The sequence below is a fragment of the Hydractinia symbiolongicarpus genome, chromosome 1, assembly GCF_029227915.1.
Source record: "Hydractinia symbiolongicarpus strain clone_291-10 chromosome 1, HSymV2.1, whole genome shotgun sequence".
NCBI classification, from domain to species: Eukaryota; Metazoa; Cnidaria; class Hydrozoa; order Anthoathecata; family Hydractiniidae; genus Hydractinia; species Hydractinia symbiolongicarpus.
Genome location: NC_079875.1, coordinates 11,827,749 through 11,849,976, shown reverse-complemented (window position 1 = coordinate 11,849,976; position 22,228 = coordinate 11,827,749). Strand labels below are relative to the sequence as shown.

At 33.2% G+C, this 22,228-nt stretch overlaps 1 protein-coding gene across 2 annotated transcripts; it reads left to right on the top strand.

The window, feature by feature from the left end:
* On the top strand, positions 1 to 20,221 carry LOC130639142 (stimulated by retinoic acid gene 6 protein-like). Of its 2 annotated transcripts, XM_057447054.1 has the most exons (19): positions 1 to 423; positions 513 to 594; positions 1,846 to 1,934; positions 2,993 to 3,153; positions 3,932 to 4,052; positions 5,886 to 5,958; positions 7,156 to 7,284; positions 8,168 to 8,298; positions 8,485 to 8,558; positions 8,932 to 8,993; positions 9,206 to 9,350; positions 10,516 to 10,591; positions 12,864 to 12,951; positions 13,464 to 13,512; positions 13,859 to 13,976; positions 16,504 to 16,602; positions 17,418 to 17,581; positions 18,211 to 18,351; positions 18,646 to 20,221. In XM_057447054.1, exons 1-19 carry the CDS (start codon positions 161 to 163, stop codon positions 19,284 to 19,286), a joined length of 2,706 nt encoding a protein of 901 aa, XP_057303037.1. In that variant the 5' UTR covers positions 1 to 160; the 3' UTR covers positions 19,287 to 20,221. The 2 variants fall into 2 exon arrangements, with proteins under 2 accessions (XP_057303037.1, XP_057303038.1); XM_057447055.1 differs by lacking the exons at positions 1 to 423; positions 513 to 594; positions 1,846 to 1,934; positions 2,993 to 3,153 and adding an exon at positions 3,202 to 3,421.
* The last annotated feature ends 2,007 nt before the right edge of the window (positions 20,222 to 22,228 follow it).

Genomic DNA, 22,228 nt, shown 5'->3' with positions numbered 1-22,228 from the left:
AAATTTATTCTTTTTTTAGGCAAAAATAACTTAAAAAATGTTTAGATGTAAAAGTTCTTCTTGTTGGCTATACATTTATGGTTGTCCGCTGCACTTGTCTTCTCGATAATACTAATCACCTACGAATTGTTTTAATTTTGCTTTTTTAGTCAAATGAAAAATGCTACCTTATGCTAATATAACACATATAATTGATTCATTAAAATCAGTTGGGTATCTGAACTCAACCAGCAATTTATTATCATGGATTTCACTTTTTCACAATCAATCAGAAATATTTTTGCAGGAGATTGTGGACAAAACAAGCATATCGATTGAAGATTTGACCACTTTTACAACCGAAGTAATACCATGCATCACTTCACTTTTTTTCAACGATACGTTAACAGAAACAGAAATTACAAACCACATTAATAAAGATTGGTATGTAATTAGTTTACATAATATAATAATATTGATTTTTTCGCTTTGTGTATATGAACAGGAATAAAAAAATCCTTATATTTGTTTAGCCTTAGTTATGGCACAACAAAATATGAATGTAATCATTACAATGCGGATGCAAAAGTGCGTTTGTCAATGCTGTTATATGCCGTACGTATATTCAGTTTACACACTAATAGGTGAGGTGAGGGCTGATCCATAAAATTATTTTGGGTGTCAATAGCGCTGCAGATGAAATTTTCTTTAGGGTAACAAGTAAAGAATGTAGTTTCTTCATGAAAATAAATCTTCTCTGTGATTGAAGACTCCAAAAATATCCAGAAATTCTCAAGCATTTTAAATTACATGTTTCTAATTCGGCTGCCCAAATTAGATGTCCCCAAAGTTGGTATACCGATTTCCAAATTGACTGAGGTCACAGGGACTTACAGCTCCTTGAGGCAATAGTAACAAAGTAATTGCTATAACCTAAAAATGTTAACTTGTATTACCAACGTTGCTTTTTGTGACAGACTGTTACAGACAATCAAATCAAAAAAATTGATTTTGCATCTTATTAACAAGAAAAATGTTGTATGTAAAAATTGGCATTGCTAATTTAACAATCAATGGATAAATCACAGAAAAAAATGAACTGTTTTTTAGTTCACTTGGAAGTAAAAATAAAGCCAGAGTTAGCTTGTTCTTCTTTTCTAATCTATTATTGTAAAAAACAAATGCCTCAAAGGACTCTGAAATACATACAATTAAAAGCACATGATTATTGTCTACTGTTGTTGTCTAATTTAATTAATGTTTAATTAATTCACAAACTTGATTTTGCAGCTATTTTGTTCAATTTTTTTCTTTTTTCTCTTTAGTTAAAGTTTACTTGCTAATATCTCTGCGATAGAAATATCGCACTTCTTTTGCTTGGATGCTATCTTTTAAGATTTGATTTTTTATTGTTTCGATTTTGAATACAATATTTTTATTCACTCTTGAACAACTACCAAGAGAAAAAATTTTAAAGGGGATATTAGAACTTATCAACGCTAGTTTAAAACCATTCCTGGTTAAAGATTTTTGAGTAAAATGTTGTGTGGAATTAGGGTTCTTTTTCTATTGCTACCTTCAGAAACAATTCTGTTACAGTACCTTCTCATGCTGTCAATCAAAGTGTAGTAATTATGTCAAATTTTTCACCTGTTGTAGCAGAAATATTACCTATTGCACAGATGCCTGACAACTTAATTTTTAAAACAAAATTGAATTTGTTACTACCATCTGAGTTCCCATAACCTTCGTTGTTAGAAGTTTTTCTTGTTATTTTTCAGTAATGGTTTTTGGCACAACAAGGTACTAAATGTTCCTGAAATTCTGTTATTTAAATATGTTATAAAAGAGAATTTACTTGTTTAGGTAATATTCACAGCAATTTTCAGTTGTTTTTGTCGTCAACGTAAAAAATTCCATGTAAATTGTTGTAATGGTTATCCTGGACCAGTTGTGTAAGTATAAAATAATTTCACTTTTTTTCTGTTAAACTTTCTGTCTGATAAGATCTTTTAAAATAATTTTTTACAAATAAGTTGTACAACCTTTTTGAATACTTGTTTCACTTTCTTTAGAACCCTGGTGAATACCAAAAAACTATGTTGTATTTGGGTCTTTGTTCTAATTATTTTTAAAGGCTTTCTTACGTACTCGTAAATTTAAAGTATTGTTGACAATAATGTTAGTACAATCTAAATTTCAGCTTTTTTTTTGCATGTAAAGAAGCTATAAACAAATTAAGTTGATTTACTGTGACATCAGGTGAAAATTATTTAGTTTGCGTTCCTGACTAATAACACAAGCAGGGTGTAATGCAGAAATTTAAAACTAGGGCCACTAAATCCCAAATGAAAAGTGGTCTTAGATATTATTGAAATCTAATTTCTTCACATAAAATGGGCTATAAGTCTTATGATTTGTAGTTAATATAATTAACTCCTATGATAAATTGAAAAATTTAGGATAAATTTTAATTGACCATTTAACAGCTACTGAGCATGCTGCACTACAAGATTAAGTGTAGACAATCTATTTCAATTTAAATGAGTAAATACAATATTATTTTTATTGAAATTTTCGAAATTAATGACGATATTTGTTTCAAATTTTAGCCTAATAGTTTTTTAGAAACAAATAATATTCTTTAACAACATGTAGGTATACATATACTCAAAAACAGTTTTAATAAAACTGTTTTATCTATTTGTTTGTCTTGGATGATTTGCTAATTTAAAAATTAGCGCCCTAAACGTCAAAATCAAAGAATGCAAAGAATCCTCTATCCCTGAAACTGTGAAGCGAAAGATTTTTTTTTTCCATTTTTGTTTCTTTAAAACTTTTTGCTGGTTATTTTTTTTGTGTGTGTGAAAATTTGGGTGAATTGAGCCTGTAGAACAACTAATTAAGTTTGAGCCACCTAATTAAAATTCTCAAAAAGCCACTATTCTATCAGTTGTTGTCATAAAGGCTGCCCTTTTTTTGTAATTTTGTTCAATCCCTTGTTTAATTTCAGCCCTTTAAACATGCTGGATAGTTATGAAAATCGCATAGGCATAGCACTGTCATTTGGACTTACAGTCGCTTCATGTGTTGGGATTCTTTTTGGAGAATATAAAAGTATCGTTGGAATCAAGATTGCCGAAGAAATAGCAACATATCCAAAGTATCTTTCAAGTAAATATTTTTCTATGTTTTTTTTAAATCTCTGATGGTAACAGCTGTTTTCTCATTTCTTCAGTTTGTACACCCAGAATTAATGGCGTGTAGTTGTCTGTGATTGCAATTTTGATTTTTTGTTTCCTTTTGTGTTTTTTTTTTTATCTTGGAGAGCAATTTAGGATGTTAAGGGCCATGAACCACAAACATGAAAACCAGTTGTTTGAACTTATTCACTCACACCCGTGGGGGAACATGTTTAAAATGCAAGGAGAGTTTTGCAGAGGTAACAACAAATTTAATTGGGGTGCAGTATCGATCAATATTCTCTGTATCTGTCTATATGGATTTCTGGATGGTTATTTATTTATTTTTTTCAAGAAATTTATTTATCTGTTGCCTTAGTGTGAGTGTTAAAACCACTTCGGTTTCTTGTTCAGTTTTAACTTCCTTGAAAAATAATTCCATTATGTTCAAAGCATTTTTTAGCATATTGTAAAATTATTAAAAGGTTGATCCTATAAAGAATAACTTTTTTGTAAGTATGAGTTAACTGTTTCACATTTCCAAATTTATAAACAAATTTTTTTTTCGCATAAGGGGTGAGAAATTTTTAAATAAACACAACCAACCAAACTAGAGATAGTTCCACGGTTCTTTAAGTACAGTTCTGTATATTCATAGAAAAAATACTGCATAGGACATTTGAAGTACATGTGTTACTAAATGTTTGTAAGTTACGATGACTTTTCTCTCAGGTTGTTTGACATTAATTAGTTTTTTCTTTGTTTTTTAGCTTTTCTAAAGATTCTGTTTGCAGTCTTTGTGTCGATGCTAACATACCCCCTTTTTGTATGCCAACATATGCAAAATAAGCTGAATGGAGCTATCATGGGTCTTATCTATTGCATAACCTGGTATGTATCTCTCATAAAATAAATTATCAGCGGCAACTGTGGATTATTTGCTAGATTCCACAAAGAAATGGTGTCTTTCTGCACAGCATAACTTAGAGATAATAAAATTGCAGCAAAAAATTAGTGGTATTGGGGGAATTTGACTAAATATAATTCCTTCCATATTAAATTTGTTTGATATCAATCAAATTAAATTCCTGTCAGATTTCTTTACCACCTGTTAAATTATCCAAGGGCAAGTATTATTGAATTCGCACTGTGGGACGTATCTTTTTTGTTTTCATTAAATTTTACAAATACTTTGTTTTGTTTTTGTACACAGTAGAAAGAACCAGGTGATTCTAGAATAAAAAATAAAAGATACTTATTATAGCATGCATCAACGCAAACCTGGTAAACTGAAAGTGAGTAAACATCATTTAGTGGCTATTATATAGTGAAAACACATCGCAACGCAAAACGTTTTTTCAATGTCCATTTAGCATTAGTTTGTAAATCAGTGATAAGTTAATTCGCCCACTTAATACAAGCTTGTATTTAAACGCAAATGTGTTCTCCAAGAATGAAAATTTTTGCCTCTCTGAGCGCCGACACGAGAATGTCGTGTGTTCGAATCTTATCGTGTAACTATTTTTACTTTTTTCTTTTCTTTTTACTATCTTGCCTGCGAGTATAGGTTTTCAACTCGTAACTAACTATGTCCCAAATGGTCAATTGCAATGTCACAGATTTTAACTTTGTACCTAAACTCTCTAAGTACTTGGAAGTCATCTAAATGACATTTCAGGCCAAAATTGATATTTGTTTGCGACAAAATTTGGCACAGTTAACAAAGAGTATGCTGAACAAAATAGTGACATCATAATATCAATTTTTGTCACCTAAATGTCATTTTGGGCCAAAACTGGTCCAAAAATTAAAACTACTTTATTTTGACAAAATTTGGCAAAGTTAACAAAAAAGTATGCCAAACATGATGGTGACGTTAATTTTTTGTAACTTAAAAACAGTAAGATAAGTGTTAAAGGCTTATTTAACTAACTGGTAAAGTAAAGGTGTTTCCACCAATTTTTCAAAAGTGAATGTAGGCAGAATTAAGGTCTCCTCAATTGTCTGCAAAGTAGTCTGCAAAAAATAAAATTTCCACAACAATACGTAAGAAAAAAACGAAGAGGCTCCACCATATATAAATAATGACGAGAACGAAATTCTTTTCGCTATGCTAATGACACGTCAAAATAGAAAAATACGATTTCGGAAACACACTAAAAAAACGTAAATTCTCGTAAACGTAAATTTAAATTTCGCAAATTTTAGGTGTGGTTTGTAGTCTCTCTTCTTCCTGCCGGTCAGTTTACCCCGGACTGATTTCCTGTTCAAGAAGATCTCACAAATCAATTTTGAGAAATAACTGCGTAGTGCGTAACAAATATTATTGCCTATCTAACTAGCAAAATATATAGTGTCTAACTTCGTAACAGAAATCACAATTTGATGGACAGCTTTTTGTAAACTTTATTCATGAGGTTGTTTGCGTATATGATACGTCTTGTTGAACTTAACATCTGGAAAACCATTCATATCCATTTTTACTCTAAGAAGGTTTTGTGGAGTGTATTCTAAGTTACCAGTTTTTTTTTATTCATATATATTTACTTTTTTGCATTTTCTTAAAAATTAAAATTATAAGCATGCAGAAGTATTTAAAAAACTAGCTTTTCCTTAACTTTGAATAAAAAGAACGTTTTTTATACCCTGATATAGTTATACTAAAGTTGAAGTTATGGATCTTTAAGAATAGTAAAAATTACACTTTTCTTTCAATTTTCTTAGGATATCCTTAGAAATCCAAAAGATAATTGCTGTGGTAGGCACATGCTGGAAAGTTTATAGCCAATTGCATCTGGTAAGGTTTAAATAGTTTATTCACATTAAAAATACATCAAATTGCTGCAATAAATCTGCAATCCTGACACTCAAAATTAAATTATTTATTATTTTATTATTTTTACAATAATTAGAAAACAGTAACAAATCCTGTTTTATAATTGTAACACTGGATTTGAAATAGAAGAATTTAACATTTCTAACATTAAGTTATAATTTATAGTTAAATAAAAAAAAATAAGTGCTTATGGATCTTGTTGATAGTACACTTGGCACTAAAATTGACCCCTAAAACTCTTCGAACCTTGGTTTAACTACAACCCCCTTACTAAAATATTGGGACTAGCACTTTCAGTTATTTTACAAAGTTGCTAGAAAGCATCAACTCAAGGATTTATTTGCAGTTGGTAAAGCACTACTTTTTTAATTTAAATGGCACCTGTTTCACCCTCTAACAAATGTGCTTTTCAGGATAACTCACATCAGGCCCCACACAGGCCAAGAAATTATATGAAAAATGGACATTAATCTGCATCCGCATTATTTGGCATATTTTAAGAGTTGGGATCTAACCAAATAGCCTAAGATAATATAAAAGTGTCTTTAAAGACGTCCTTTTAAAATTCTCTGCAACTGTTTACACTCTCAAAGAAGTGATGAAATGAAAAGTGCTTATTATAACAACTTCTTTGTCAACTAATAAATTAGTTATCTTAATGGAAATACATCAGACTGCCATCAGAAATGTTATAAGGGTAAAATGAATTATTTGTGATCTCATCTCTGAATGTCATTTCTATTTCCTAAGACGTCATTAAATTTATTTTGTACTTATAACGAATTTGTATCATAACATATCATAACAACATTCTGTGTAAAGTTCCATCACTAAGAGCATAACTATAGGATATATGAAAACTCACATGTATTAGTATGTATTAGTAAGGCTAGACAAACCCACCACTATATATTATAACCTATAAATATACAAACACACATAACAAACTGTATTGTCAGAGTAAGACAGTATGATGTTGACATATATATGCCCTGTGGACACTTGTTACCACTGCAGCTGTTACATAGGCTAAAAATAAAAAGTTGTTGGTTTTGGTACCAAATGCTAAAAAATCAGATATGTGTTAAACAATTCATCAAAAATTGTTGGTTTTTTGTGCCTTGCAAACCGTAGTATGTTCTATGTTTTTGCTTTTAGTCAATTGGTTGGATAGCATTACTAATGGATTTTCCAAAATACATCTGTTTAATTTTACTTATGATGAAATTTTCTTGGGTTATTATAAAAGTTGTAAAACTGCGTCAAAAAAGAAAGAGAAGAGGAGAGGTACTAAATTTTTTTAAAAATAATTTTTTTATTGCATAAAATAACTGCCAATTTTGTAGAATTCATGTAAACAATAACCTTTTATTGAAGATTTTATTTCGGTTTCTCTGCTTTATATATACATCATTGTGAAAGATTAGTACGCAACGTTCAGGAGATCCTTCTCCCATCATACAGCATCTCCCATCACCTTGCTTGATAATGCAATGTGTTAGCATTTTAACACGTGTTATGGCACCTATGCTTGTAATATGCATGCCATGTATTTGACTGCACGAAGTATAGCATCGCCCCTGTGATGCGTTAACGTTTTAGCACATGTTATGGATCTGACAGCTGTTATGTGTATAACATTTATTTGAGTGCACATGATATGGTGACAGCGCGTTTTAACACATGTTTAGCACTGATGCTTGTAATGTGTATGTACATGGTATGGCATCACCGCCTGTAATATGTTAGCTGTGTTAACACATGTTTTGAAGAAAAAAGAAAAAGCTTTTGTCTTTTTTGTGATAAAATTAGTTTTCCTTTATTTACAGAGAAACTATTTGAATGCTTCAGAGTAGAAATATGCAGAAAATGTTATTGCTACTCTATTTTTCATAAAATAACATGTCAAAACAAAAGATAAGTTCTTTCACAGTTATATTTTGCATGACTTTGGTCATTAAAAGAGTATGTGAGGATATAGGGCATGTAAAGTGGGACGTGTAGAAATGAACCAATCAAATTGTCTCGCCCGAAGTTAACAAACACTTAAATGATAAGAAATGTAAGAGCAATGTAAATGCCATATATTTATATGATCATATTTCACATAGTATATAGATTATGATCGTGTGGGAGCAGCATATTACAAACAAACGTTTCTGTTTTGCAGGTGATTAGTTGGTTTTATTGTGATGATACAGACTGGCGAAAGGAATATATGTATATACATGTAAAAGAACTGATGAAAGCAACTGGAAAAAACATAAAGGACCAAGAAAGTGATGACGAAGATAATAAGGAGTGAGAATAATGTTGTTTTAAATATAGCAATTATAGAGTTGCTGGGGAAACTAAAAACAACCAAAAAGGTGGATGTATAAAACCATTAACACTAGGAAAGCGAAGAAATTATAAAGCTTAAACAAACATACTGGCTCACAGATCTTGTTTTTCCTGCTTTTTTGTTACACTTTCTATTTCTGTTAGTGAGGAAGAAGATCTAAACTTTCGGGAAAAAATAAAAAGAACTGCAAAGAAGAATCTGTACACGTATAAGCCTGGTATGAAGTTTATCATCATTGTTTTTGTTGTGTCTGCTGTTGTTATTGTTAACCTTTTGTTTTTGTTGTTGTTGTTATTGTTAACCTTTTGTTTTTGTTGTTGTTGTTACTTTTGTTATTCAAATAATGAGGTGACAATACTATAGATGGCTTGCTATCTTGATAAATTTTTTGTTCTTATTTTTTTGGCAAGCAGATTAAAGCAATTTAATTGGCTAATTCTTTTTAGAAGATCTAATTAGGTAAACAAAGCTTATAGCAATTCATCTGTACAGTAAACTTAGAAGAAATAATTTGTAGAAAGAATTTTGAAAGTTTGGAAAAATAGGATATTAGTCTCATTTAATGTTGTTTAGGGAAACTTTTTTTTTAGGTTTCAAATATTCAACAAGAATCATTGCAGCGTCAGTAGTCTCCATATTGTCTGTTTACACCGTGAGTTTATTTTTTTTGTATTAACACTTAGGGTTTTTTTCTGTTTGGTTCTTTGCAAAATGGTTGCCTGCACCTTCAAGCCCTTACAGAGTAATGTAAACTATGCTTTACCTATTTCTTTTTTAGCTCTCCGTTTGTGCAGGGACTAAACTCAATGGTTACTATAACTTTATAACCTGGATAAGTATATATACAATGCATTTTCTTTTTAGGTTTTTTTAAGCATGGTTAATGTGGGTTACACATTTTTTGTGTCATGGTGGGATAATATATTCGGTCATGATGTGGTAGTAGAGATATCAAAATGGACAGGTTATCCCATTGACGAAATAGAAAAATACGGTGTTTGTGTTTTAGGTAAGGCTGTCATTTTGCGATGATATATAAACTATTGTCTGTTGTTTCTTGAAATTCATATAGCTCTTTGTAACAACGAGAAAGAAATCATCCTATTTCAATTCGATACCAGATATATTATTATTTACTAGTCGATAAAGACCCGTGGAAAAATCCACTTCGGCAATAGGACATTGAAAAAGTTGGTTGTTTAAGACGTTTTGCTGACGTCAGCATTGCAAATCCAAAAAAATTGTCGAAATTTAGTTCATTCGTTGCCTGTAACGTGTAGAGGTTGAAACGCTGATCAAAATAATGTATAGGATCATATCTTTTCTACGAACGACTAAGGACATATAAATAAAGGTTTTGTGATGACCCGTCCATTCCGAAACGGATTCGGGGACCTTGGTTTGGGAAACGCGGTGAAAAATTATTAACGTCACCACCTCGTTTCCAAGTTATTTGGCCTCAAAGTTTTAAGTGCACTGTAACGGCAGATTCATTAATTTAATATGACTATAAAGTAGTGTTATTGACGTCGCATCGTAACGTCAAAAAATTTAACATATTGGACATGCATTTTTCGGTTACTTCAAAGATAATTTCGGCAACATCAAAGGAAAATAAGCATATCCACTTTGCCTGTTACAGACACAGAACTGGCGTATTATTATATAGATTAAACATTAAAACATTAAAAAGTCCAGTCAAAGTCTTTTATTCACGTTTTTTTGTGTGTTCTTCTTCAAATCTCAGGGAATGATTCTTCCTGCTTAACATGCAAGATATGAATGTGATTAATATCTTTGGCAGTTATCTAACTAAGACGTTTTTGTGCTTGTTCTGTGAAAGATTCGCACGCCATTCTTTATTTTTATATCAGGTCTAAATAAACAGGAAATATGGTCACAATTAACAACTTTGTGTTCATATAAGCTAGAGGAAAAGTTTTAAGCATTCAAGTTCGATTCGTCGACAATATAGAAAATTCTGATGCCATTTATAAAAAAGCAGTAAAGCATTTAGTTATGGTGGGGGTTTAGTCAAAATTTATGGAAACAGGAAAAAAATTAGATCTTCCAATAGCCCAAATTTATCCACAAAGATTTTAACTATTTATAAATAAATGAACTGAAAAGACACATCCCAGGTATATAATCCTAATAAAAAATATTTCTTTTAGTTTCGTACTGGTTGGCTTGTGCATTTGGCTTTGTTTTCTTTCTAATTATCATGATGAATTGTCTCACATGGTATAGGTAAGGCGTGTTTTTTTGCTTTAACACTACCCTAAACAAAAAAAATTATCTGACATGGTATAGGTCATTTTGTTCGTTTGCTTAACACTACCCTGAACAAAAAAAATTGTCCTACAAGGTATAGGTGAGATTTTTTTGTTTCCTTTTAACACTAGCCGGGATGAAAAATGTTTCTACCCAGGATAAATCAGTACTTCTTGTTAAATAGGAATATATATATATAAGACTGACCTGTAGGTTATCTTCGCAATAGTTCTTTCTGTGTATAACGCAACGCTAAATTAGTGTGATTGATTCAACTCAACACTATTGAACACCACTCTGACTAAACACAACGAATTACCAATGATACTGGTTCAACACAATTAAAACCCCACCACCAAGTGATTCTTATTAGTAATCGCCTAGATAGAAGATCAACAATCTCCCTCTATTTTCTTTCTGTTTGGCGTTCAGTTGGTTATTCGAATGTTGAGAGGAATTTATAGCGACTCCTACTCGCTTAGTACAGTGGTCTAGGGGCAAAACTGGCTTTTCACCAAAACCCTCTACTGTACTAGTCTTGGTTAAGTCATCACTACATGTATCTCTCTTTCTTCGTGTGATTACTTGTGTGGAATTTAAACATAAAAATCCTAAAAGATAAAAACTCAAAAAAAACTTAATTTTTGAACACAATATTCAAATTTTCATAACTCAACATTTAATTGGTCACTATTATTCTTCATGACCCCTCTGTAGCACATTCATTAAGAGTGTGCTATTTGCTCCTTGTTTTGTTAACACGTCTGCTAACTGATGTTTGGTAGAAATCCACTTCAATTCAATCTCTTTCTGATTGATACTCTGTCTAAGGGAAGCCATATCAACCCTTAACCGTTTGTCTTCCAAAGATTTTGTTGAATGGGCAGCACCAAACAATGATTTGTTATCTGTATGACATAAGATGCCTTCTAGATTAGTATTCAACACTTCATTTATCACATTCTTCACCCATATGCATGTATCAATACCATTAACAAGAGCTAGTGTCTCAGCAGCAAGAGTGCTACGCGCAACTCTCTTAATCTTTTTAGACTGCCATGTGATAGGTGCCATAAGATTCTCAACACCTGTCAGGAAAATAAAAATTCCACTTTGAGAGCTGCCATCTTGAAGGTTCCCAAATGAAGCATCAGAATATAAGACCAGTTGTAATGGAAATTCAAGGAAATTCAAGGAAATGTTGGGATCCAATTTCAACTTCTTTACCACTTTATTGGCTCTCATGACATCATCAACTACTGCACAGTTTAGTTTTGTGCTTAGCTGGCACACATCAAATGAAATGTCAGGCCTTGATTGCGATGACATCCAGTTTAGTTGCCCACATATATATCGGAAGTTTGATTGTTCTTCATGTGATAGTTGACGATGTCTGTCTGTTGTGTTTTGAATCTTGACCAGTTCCATACCTGCCACATAGTTCTTTTGGTCATAGTTAATTGAACCATTAGATTGTTGTATATTGACACCAACATATTTGAAATTGGAGTAATCTTCAGATCCAATGAGAAAAGTTTCTCTGATAGGCGAAATGACCTTCACTTGAAAATCATGGGATCCTCCCCATAGAAAATCATCAACATGTATTACAATCAGTCCTTGGCAGCAGTCATCTTGAATCCAATAAAATAATGCTTCATCAAATAAAGACATTCTCAACCCCAAGCCGATTAGCTCTTCCTTCACACGTAGATACCAAGCTCTTGAAGCATCAGCAAGGCCGTTTACAACTTTATTTAGTTTCCAGAACACACCTGTTGTATTTGCTTCCTTTGGGGGCTTTATGATAACCTCTGTCAATCTGGTTGCCTTGAAGAAATGCCGTCTTGACATCTAAGGTGTGACATTCCCTTTCATAGGTTGCTAACATCGTAAGTACAATGCGCAGAGGAAGCGTGCTGGGCCCATAACCCAGAGGTCGGTGGATCGTAACCACCCTCTGCTACCATTGTTAAATAGGAATATATATATATAAGACTAACCTGTAGGTTATCTTCGCAATAGTTCTTTCTGTGTATAACGCAACGCTAAATTAGTGTGATTGATTCAACTCAACACTATTGAACACCACTCTGACTAAACACAACGAATTACCAATGATACTGGTTCAACACAATTAAAACCCCACCACCAAGTGATTCTTATTAATAATCGCCTAGATAGAAGATCAACACTTCTTCTTTCAGTCCACTAAACTGGGTAATAAATTATCTCTCTTTATTTTAAGACGTCATATCCTGATGCTTCGAAAAGGAAACCGTATGTTTTTGCCGAGTTCTATAGCAAAGAAGTCTCTAACTCCTGGAAACCTCATAGTAAGGACATATTTTTTTTCAAAATATCCTAGTTAACTTTAAGATTTTGTCAGCAATATAAAACATAAAAACATACACGTATAGCCTGGATTTCTTCGTATATTTTAAGAAAAAATAAATTTGAGTTCAGAATTACTAAGAAACAATTATTTCCGAACAGTTTTCTATTTATTTTTTTAATAGCGTATGAGTATTTTTTTTAAAATAAGAACTGCAACACCTTTTCATTTCTTTTAAACCTAAAAATATTCACCATCGCTGGTAAATTAATAAAAAATTAAGGAACATTGGAGGCTAAAAAGGTGTAAAAAATAAGCACATTTATAAAATCTTAGGCAAACTTGTTGTGTTTATTTAGTTGTATACTATGTAAATTTTTGTGTGGTTATGCACTTTCTCAATAAATGTGTCATATCAAACTGGGTTTTTTTTCTGGCAACACCAATCTTGTACATGACAAAATTGTAAAAAGGTGTGAAAAAAGCTAATATATTTAAAACTTTTCTCTTTAGGCTGCCAGTTTAAAATATGCAGGCTATCAAGTTGGTTACTCTGCTTGGGGTATGTCCACGTCCAGCATTGTATATACCGAGTTTGGCATCTCTCAAAAGGGTTATTTCCAGAATTTTTTATATACCCCTATCTTATTTCAGTCTGCCCGTACATGGGAACTCTGAATTTGATCCCCTCTTTTCTTGCGAAGTTTTAAAATCAAGTGTGTTCCTCAAAAAAAATGGGTTTTGAAATAAGTACTCCCTGAGGGTTAAAGGCCCACGCCAGACACACACCCTTTTCGAGAATTTTTGTTGATGGTATCTGTATGCATTGCTTATATAAATTTTAACATATAACCTACAGACTGCATTGTGCAATGTAGACAAACTTACAATTTTTTGATTTATTTCAGGTTATCTTATTACGTTCCTGATTGCATTCGTTGCTTTTGTGGTGATCTCCACTCAAATATTTCTTCCAATGTTTACTCACAGGATGTCATTAGTACTCACACTTCTTATTCGTCTATGGTAAGCAAACTCAGTTCCTATCCAGATTTTCAGGGAATTCTGGGAGCCTTGGTTTTTAGTCATTGTAGGGATATTTTATCTCTTTATTAATAGCCGTATTTTGTCTGTGTGTCTGTGAAAGCCGCGTTCCGTAACAGGAATACAAAATTTTTAAAATGCGCACCCATACCAAATGCGATATGTTTTTACCGACTTTGTTTTGACCGCTCGGGTAGTACACCAATCACGGCGCCTGATTCTTTAAACAATCCAGATTTTAGCGACCAGAAATAATCCAAGATTTTCGCATAAAAAACAAACCAAGATTTTCGCGACTGAATGAACGAAGGCCATTTTGATTTTGAAAATAGTCATGTGCAATGTGTGGTCAGTGTGTGGAAGGTTTGTAGGCCTGTTTGACTATTTTATCTGCTAAAAGCTTTATATATTTTTAATATTTGTTTTATGTTTGTTTTCAATGTTAAGATAAATATATTGTCACGTTTTTTTAGTCACGTACAAATCTTAAACGCTCCAGTTTTAGGATTTTTGGCTAGTAACGAAGATTTTGCAACCTAGCTAGCCATCTAGAGCCTTACTTATTACTATTATGCATGGTATAAGAGCTTTTATCCTACCTAACATTTATTTTTATGTTGACGCTGTAGCCATTTAGCTAGCTCCTATCTTTGGCTAAAAAGCGAAAGTATAAAATTCAGTTTGGCTACAACAATATTCTTAAGCAATAATTCTTATGCTAAATGCAATTAGCTATGTAGCTACAGCTATATACATCTTTTATTATTTTCCTGAAAACTTTTTCCGCAAATAAAATGACTGAGCAATTGTTTTAGCTGGACGGGTTGGTAATGACAGCCTGTTCCCTGTGTTTTTCATTTAAACCGAAGTTGCAATGAAGTTTTTTTTTGAAAAGGGTATGATGCTTATTCACCTGTTTAACTCTGTTTAACTGTACTAAACGGTTAGCCCAGTGTTAACAACAGACTGTTTTTTTTTTGGAAAAAAATGTTACGCCTATGGGCATGCGCAATGTGGTTTACCTGTACTAAGGGGTCAGCCCATTGTGACAATTAATTTTTAAACTATCTCGGTAACCACGCCTGTACAGATGTGCAGCACTGTTTACCTGGAGTAACCGCTCAGCCCTGTGTTAACAATGGACTGTTTCTTGTGTTTTATTTAAGTTTAAGTCTGCAGTAAAGTTTTTTTAAAAAGGGTATTATCCCTATACGGCCGTGCAACACCGTTTAACTGCACTAAGAGGTCAGCCTAGTGTCACAAATAATTTTTTACTTTCACAGGAACTTGTTCCGCAATATAAAGTAATATTGACCGACTGTTGTTGCTATGGCGGGTTAACAACAGTTTTAACTCTGTTTTTTATTTTATCTAACTTTGCGGGAAAGTTATTTTTTGAAAAAATATGTTACATTCGCAACACTGCAGTGGTGTATGCGCTGCACTTGATTTACGAGATACTGCTTACTTGTCCTAAAGTGCTCCACACAGTTTACGGCTCTTATTAAGCGCTCCACAAAGTGTTCAACGCCGGGTCACACGTTGACTTGTGGCTCACCCCGGCGTTTCGACGGCGGGTTTTCCAGCTAAAAAATAGCCGGTTTTTGTCTGTCTGTTCCCAAGAAAAACGTCGTGTTATGGAAACACAAAATGCAATATACATATACAAAGGACGGGCGTTTCTTTGAATTTTTCCACGGGTTGACGACTAGTCTATATAATAATACCTGTATACGTCTGTTTGTCATGCAAAATGGTACCGCAAGTAACAAGACGAGTGCAATGCTGTATAAAAAGGACGAGTGAACCTGTGAATATTTCCACGGGTTTGCCTTACCTAGGATTTGTACGACTGGGGAAGGGAGTTCTCATGACCAGAATATAAACGATAACCGAACCTGTGGGTTTTTCCACAGGCTAATAACTAGTCTTTATATTTAAAATGGTAGCTACATTTCTATTTTGTGTCAAGGTTTCATGGAATAGCGATACCTTTGATATGTCTTACTGTCGAATGGGTTTTTCATGGGTTAACGACTAGTAATCGTAGTAAAATCTCCCAAATACGGGAGATTTATTAAGTAATACATATATTATTTGTTTAACAAAACTAAGTAGATATTTCCACTGACTTTTGCTGTTGTTTTATTGTGTCCTTGTCACAAGATGGTGAAGTGGTAGCGCATTCGGCTTGTAATCATATGGTTTCAGGTTCGAGTCTCCACTCCGTTGCACTTTAAATGTAGTGTTACCGGCCCTTATGGTGCCATCTACTAACCGCTAACCTTGTGTGGCAAGCAAGCAGGTTACGGCAATGCCAAGCGTATCTCTGGCGGTAATGTAACATAGCGTCAGAGGAAAGAAAAAGCCAGCCATTAGGATGAAACCCTTAAAAGCATTAAAACTTCCCGTTCCTTCCTTCCTTACTTCTTTTTTCAGTATTCACTAAAACTTAGCACACATTTTCATAGGCTTACAGCTAGCTTTGTTTTATTATCTTCTTTTTTAGGCCTACTATACTCATCGCCCTTGTTTTTCCTCTCCTGCAGAAAATCATGGCAAGTCGTTGCTTTTTGATTGACCAAGATGTTCTAGCTGTTGACAACAGGTAAGATTTTCTCAATAAAGAAATAAAATAAAAAACTGTTGTGTGGGTTGTCCCGTACTTAAAGCTGTTGTCTATTTATAAGTCGTATTTTGTCTGTGTGTTCAAAAGGGTTAACCAATAGCTTTATTTCCGATCTGTGCTGTATGTTTCTACAAAATTATTTTCAGCCCACACCGGATAAATATTGACATAAACAATCCGATTTTATTTCTCGAAATGTTTCGCCTCGATTTAATGAACCAATTGTTTTGAATATATGTAGAAACCAATCAAAAATCATTGCATTTTTCGCCGCAATTGTTAATGCAGCAGGTTAGACTTTTACTGCCCAGATAAGAAAACGTTGACTAAAAAGTGAGAGTAGCTGCAGTTAAACGCCCACCTGGGGTTCAACGCTTGATTAGTGGTGGCTTAACCCGGCGTTTCAACACCTTTTTCTCAGGGCTAGTCTCTATAATAATACATGTCGTTTGTCTGTTTGTCTTTCTTCTGTTATGGAAGCACGAAATGCGATATATAAAGGACGGGCGACCCCGTGAATTTTGTCACGGGTTGACGGCTAGCCTTTATAATAGTGCCCGTCTTCCATTGTTTAAAATGGCTGCGCAAACATTTTAAGAGGTTAACGACTAGTCTTGAATATTGCATTGGAAATAAAAATGTGATTAACAGGTCTTGCGAAGAAATTCACTAGAACTAAAATCTAATTTTGTAGTCGAATACCAAAATACAAATCCTGCTAAGATCAACCCTGGCATACTTCAGGAATTTTTTGTTATACCATTGCAATGTTGTTTTGTCTTCTAAATTTTTAGAAAGGCTTTCCATATCGTCTCGTATTTCATGTTCTACTTCAACATATTCCTCGGATTGGTGTCCTGTTTTATACGAATCATTTTCAGTATACTGTTGGGAATCATCTTCTTGCAACGACTGCAAAAGAGTGCCTTGCCTAGGTCTTTCGAAAGACGGGATCCAGGTTGGTTTTTCTCACGATTCAAGTTCCAAAAAAGTTTTTTTAAATGGGACAGTTTCAAGTGGAGTTTTATTATTATTATGTGAATATAGCTATGCCACGCGCGCAGTTCGTGCTTTCCTCATACACCTTTTTTATAAGAACCTGCAATCCCTCACAAAATGTATTTAAAAAAAGTTGACCAATATCAAAGTTCGTCCCAAAAATAATTATTTCTATGCGTTATTCATACATTTTGAATTTGTAAAGTTCACCTAGTAATGTTTTTAGCGGTCATGGAACCTAGGAAGTTAAACTTGATACTCTAAGTTATTTAGTTTAGATCCAAACTGTAAAAAGGTACTAATTGTGGCTGGCCATTTTCTTTTTTCGAATTTCGTCGTGTTGGAAAGTCTGAATTGTTTCATTCAAACACTGCTTGTGTAACTTTAGTTAAATGATACGTTGTATTTTTTTTTCGAGCAAATGCGGCATACAGTATAGGCACTTTTATTTTTTACAGATTGAAAATATTACTTCAAACTAAAAAAAGGGGAAAAATACATCTCACAAACGTTTTGTTTTATTTTTCTAAGTTAGCTTTCTTTCGTGTTTTTATTACGGCATTTTTACTTAAATTCATTTCATTTTAGGTTACTTGGCGTACCTGGGTTATATTTTACTTGAGCACCAGCATGCGAATCCAATTCTGCAATGTTTTGTTCGGTTGCTATTGGAAACACAAAATAAAAAATTAGATGATGAGTTTTATAATCCAGCTACTAAACAAAAAAGTACAATAATTTTGTTGTTGTTGTTATTGTTATTTTGCTTGTGTTGTTGTTGTTGTTGTTGTTATTTTGCTTGTGTTGTTGTTGTTGTATCGTTGTTATTTTCTTGTGTTGTTGTTATTGTTATTGTTGTTGTTGTTATTTTGGTTGTGTTGTTATTTTTGTTGTTGTTTTTGTTTTTTCTTTTGTTGCGTTGTGTTGTTATTTGTTTGTGTTGTTGTTTTTCGTCGTCGTTGTTGCCTTGGTTGTTGATACACTGACTCGTTTTTAGTCAAAATTGTTCTTCTCCTTTCTTAGTTAATTTACAGATGACAGATTCAGTCGTTCATATTGCCATGGAAGAGAAAACAGAAGACGAACCCATCACGAAAAAACGTGTGATAAATCGATGGCATTTGTTCCTAATGCTAGCACAGAATCCATCTTTATTGAAATTTCGAAAGTCATCCATCAAGAAAAAACACATACAGAAAGGTCTGTTAAGTTTGGCAAAGTTTGGGCTAGACCTACCTGAGGATGAGATTAAGAACAACACTGATAAGAGTGATCTAGATGCAGGCGTTGAAGACACTGATGACAAAACAGACCATAATGATTCAAGTTGTGATGATACGGAGGAAGACAAGAAAGATAATTTCAATGTTCTTTATCTGGAAGATGATGTAAAAAGAAATGACAATAAGTCTAAAGAAAAGTCTAATGAGAAATCTAATGAGATGCAAAATGGTGTCCAGTATAATGAGTTACAAAATGGTGATGTTCAGCTCAGTAATGTACCAGGAGAGGTGTCGGATGATGCTCAATGTGAGATGTATTTTGGAGAAGATGATCGTCCTACCACGCCTTCTAAAGGAGATCATTATTTTCAACATTATGACGTCAAATCTCCAGATAAAGAACCCGTCATCGGAGCACATAGCTACGTCACTTTTTTGTAGCTGTAGCCGATATTGGCATATAAACTGGAGAAATGCTCTTATTGTTTATGATTTATTAAATAAGGGGATAAATAATACAGTTAATTAAGCAATGGGAGGATTTTAGCGGTAATTTTAGAGAGATTACTGGTGAATGTATAAAAAAATACCTGGAATTTGTTACTGAAAGTTTATTGGCTTTTGTGTTAAGATCTAGACTCCTTGCTGAAAGTGATAAGGTAAGTTGGTGCGCACTATAGAATAAATAAAGGATCTAATTTTTTTGTTCTTGCTGTTGTTAATATGGGGAATTTTTCTTATTTCACCTAATCTTTATAAATTTTTTAATATTTAAATTGTTACAAACATAATATTGTTTTTTACAAAATCTTTGAAATAATCATGTTTTATTTATACATATATTTATTTAAATTAATTCACTACGTAAGATCATTGTTTATACGCACTACTGTAATATTCATGTAACTTTTTGTAAGTCTCAAAATTTATATCAGTGTCAGTTATAAAGGTATCACTGTTACAACTTTTAAAGCGTACAAATCCTGTAATAATCATATGCGCGCTCGAAATTACAACCAGTTTGGTCATTATTCTTATTTCTTTATTGTTCTTACCAACAGACCAATCTTTTTTAATCTAAAATCCTAGTCAGATATTCTTTTGAAGCATCTTTTTATAAAAGAAAAATTTGCAATCCATATTGTTCTAAATTACTTTATCTGGCACCTAGATTGTGAATGCTATCATCCCTCTCAAGATAACGCCCAAATTTCAGACTTTCAGATCAACGCCCAAGGGGTGTACTGTTATTATTTTTAATTTGCACATACTTGATAAATATTTATAACGAGGTTAATAATTGTTATTTTTAATTAATTTAGTTGATTAGTGATAGTAATAAATTATGAAAGATAAAGATCAAAAAAAAATGTTAAGATGAAATAGTTTTGTGTCCATCACTTTATCTTTTTCACATTATTCTGTTTACGGAGGAGTGTTTGGTTTACGGAAGAGTGTTTGGTTTACGGAAGAGTGTATTGGTTTACGGAGGAGTGTATTGGTTTACGGAGGAGTGTATTGGTTTACGGAGGAGTGTATTGGTTTACGGGGAGTGCATTGGGAATATGTTAATTTACGGGGGAGTGTATTGGTTTACGGGGGAGTGCATTGATTTACGGGGGAGTGCATTGGTTAAATCGTTTCTCCTGTTTCCTGCGGAACGAAAAATGCGATTTCTTATCTACTAGTGTATTCCGAAATCCAAAATGTTGATATTAAAACTCTTGAAAAATCACAAAAATAAAATTCCTAGGAAGATAACTAAACTAGAATAATTGTTTCAATACTGCAGTGCAAATGTTAATTCCACATTTTTCTATGTATTTCAATACAGCAACCTCGTCTCCTGGGCTTATTTAGTTTTTTACACCGGCACTGAAATGAGGTTTGGAATACAGTTAAACAAAATAGGCCTGAGTTTTGCTTAGTTGCAACGTACTTTCCCCTTATCCCTAGTTTTTTTTCCTTTTTTAATATGAGAGATGAGAAAGATCTCGTATCAAAAAGGCAAAAACCCTGGGGCGAGGGTGGCATCGTACTTTTCTTACATAACAAAATAAATCTCCTTTTATACCAGAACAACCGTCCCGATATCAAAAGAGAAATAAAGCCCTGGGATCGAGGCTGGCGAAATGTGTTTAAAGGTTCTCTAATATTTAAATCTGGGTAAATATTTTTCCAAAGAATTAAAGAAAGTTCGAATTATTAAGAGAAAATTATCCGACGGCTTGACATCCTCGTCCCCAAAGCCTCTGCCGGACTCGATGTCAAAAAGGCTTTCTGGGGAGGAGGTTAAGTTTTTTAAAGAAATCCATAAAAGCAATGTAAAACGTTTGATTGTCATTTTGTGTATTTTGCTCAAAACAGACATGGATACTGCAACCAGACCAACCCCATCCCAGGTACTCGTCTGTCTATTTAATCAAAACAGAAGTTCGATGACAAGGCAATTCTTAAAGGGTTGTGTATCTATTTGTTGAAACGAAAACGCCTAACAAAACAAAAATACTTCTTCTGTCATGCGTGTCGTGGAATGAGCTGGTGTTATCTAAGGAATGCAGATTCTTGTTTCTTCCACATGTTCAAAAACCAATACGGTAACCTTCGTTAGGAGAAAACCTTTTTATGTTAAATGGAAATCATATTACACAAAAAAGATATTTTCCTAACTGGGTAAACCCAGCCAGGCCTGTTTGATGGTATCTAGAGCACGTCAGGATAGCTCAAATGTTGGCGTACGATGAAATATTGACGGCGCTTGCATCTTTTTTCGACTCAATCGAAGTAAAGTGATGTTAGTTGGAGTTGTATTAGGTTGCATTTTCTGCGGTTTATAATGCCGGCACCGATTGTGTTTGGCTACTTTGGGTGGTGTTGGTAAAAAGCCAATTGGAGGTAGTTTGTTTACATTATTTGTGACTTCAGTCGCGATTGTGGGTTGAATTATTTTGTTAAATCTATAAAAATAAGAATGAAACGTTTTAATTAACTGAAACAGTAGTGTTGCATTTTGCATTTAGACTTCACAACTCGTTCCCAAATCTTCTAGAATTGTTATATCCCCTGGTTAATTAGAATAGAATTTTAACGAAGTTGATGTTTAACCTACCTTTTCTTTTCCACCGAAGCACAAAATGTTTTCAATTCATCCAGTTGAGTCAGAAGCAAGTTCTTTTCTTTCTCACCCTGCTGCCAGTTCTCGTGAAACTCAAAACTGTTGTAGAAATTTCTCGAAGTTTTTGTTTTTCTTTGACGTCAGCGATTTCCATTTGTAAATCAATCAACTTCGTTTCTAGTCCTTTATTTTTCATCTTCTCTGACTTGTAAGCTTGCTCGTAAATCTTTTCCACTGCATGATTTGTTTTTTACGCTGTTTTTCGCAT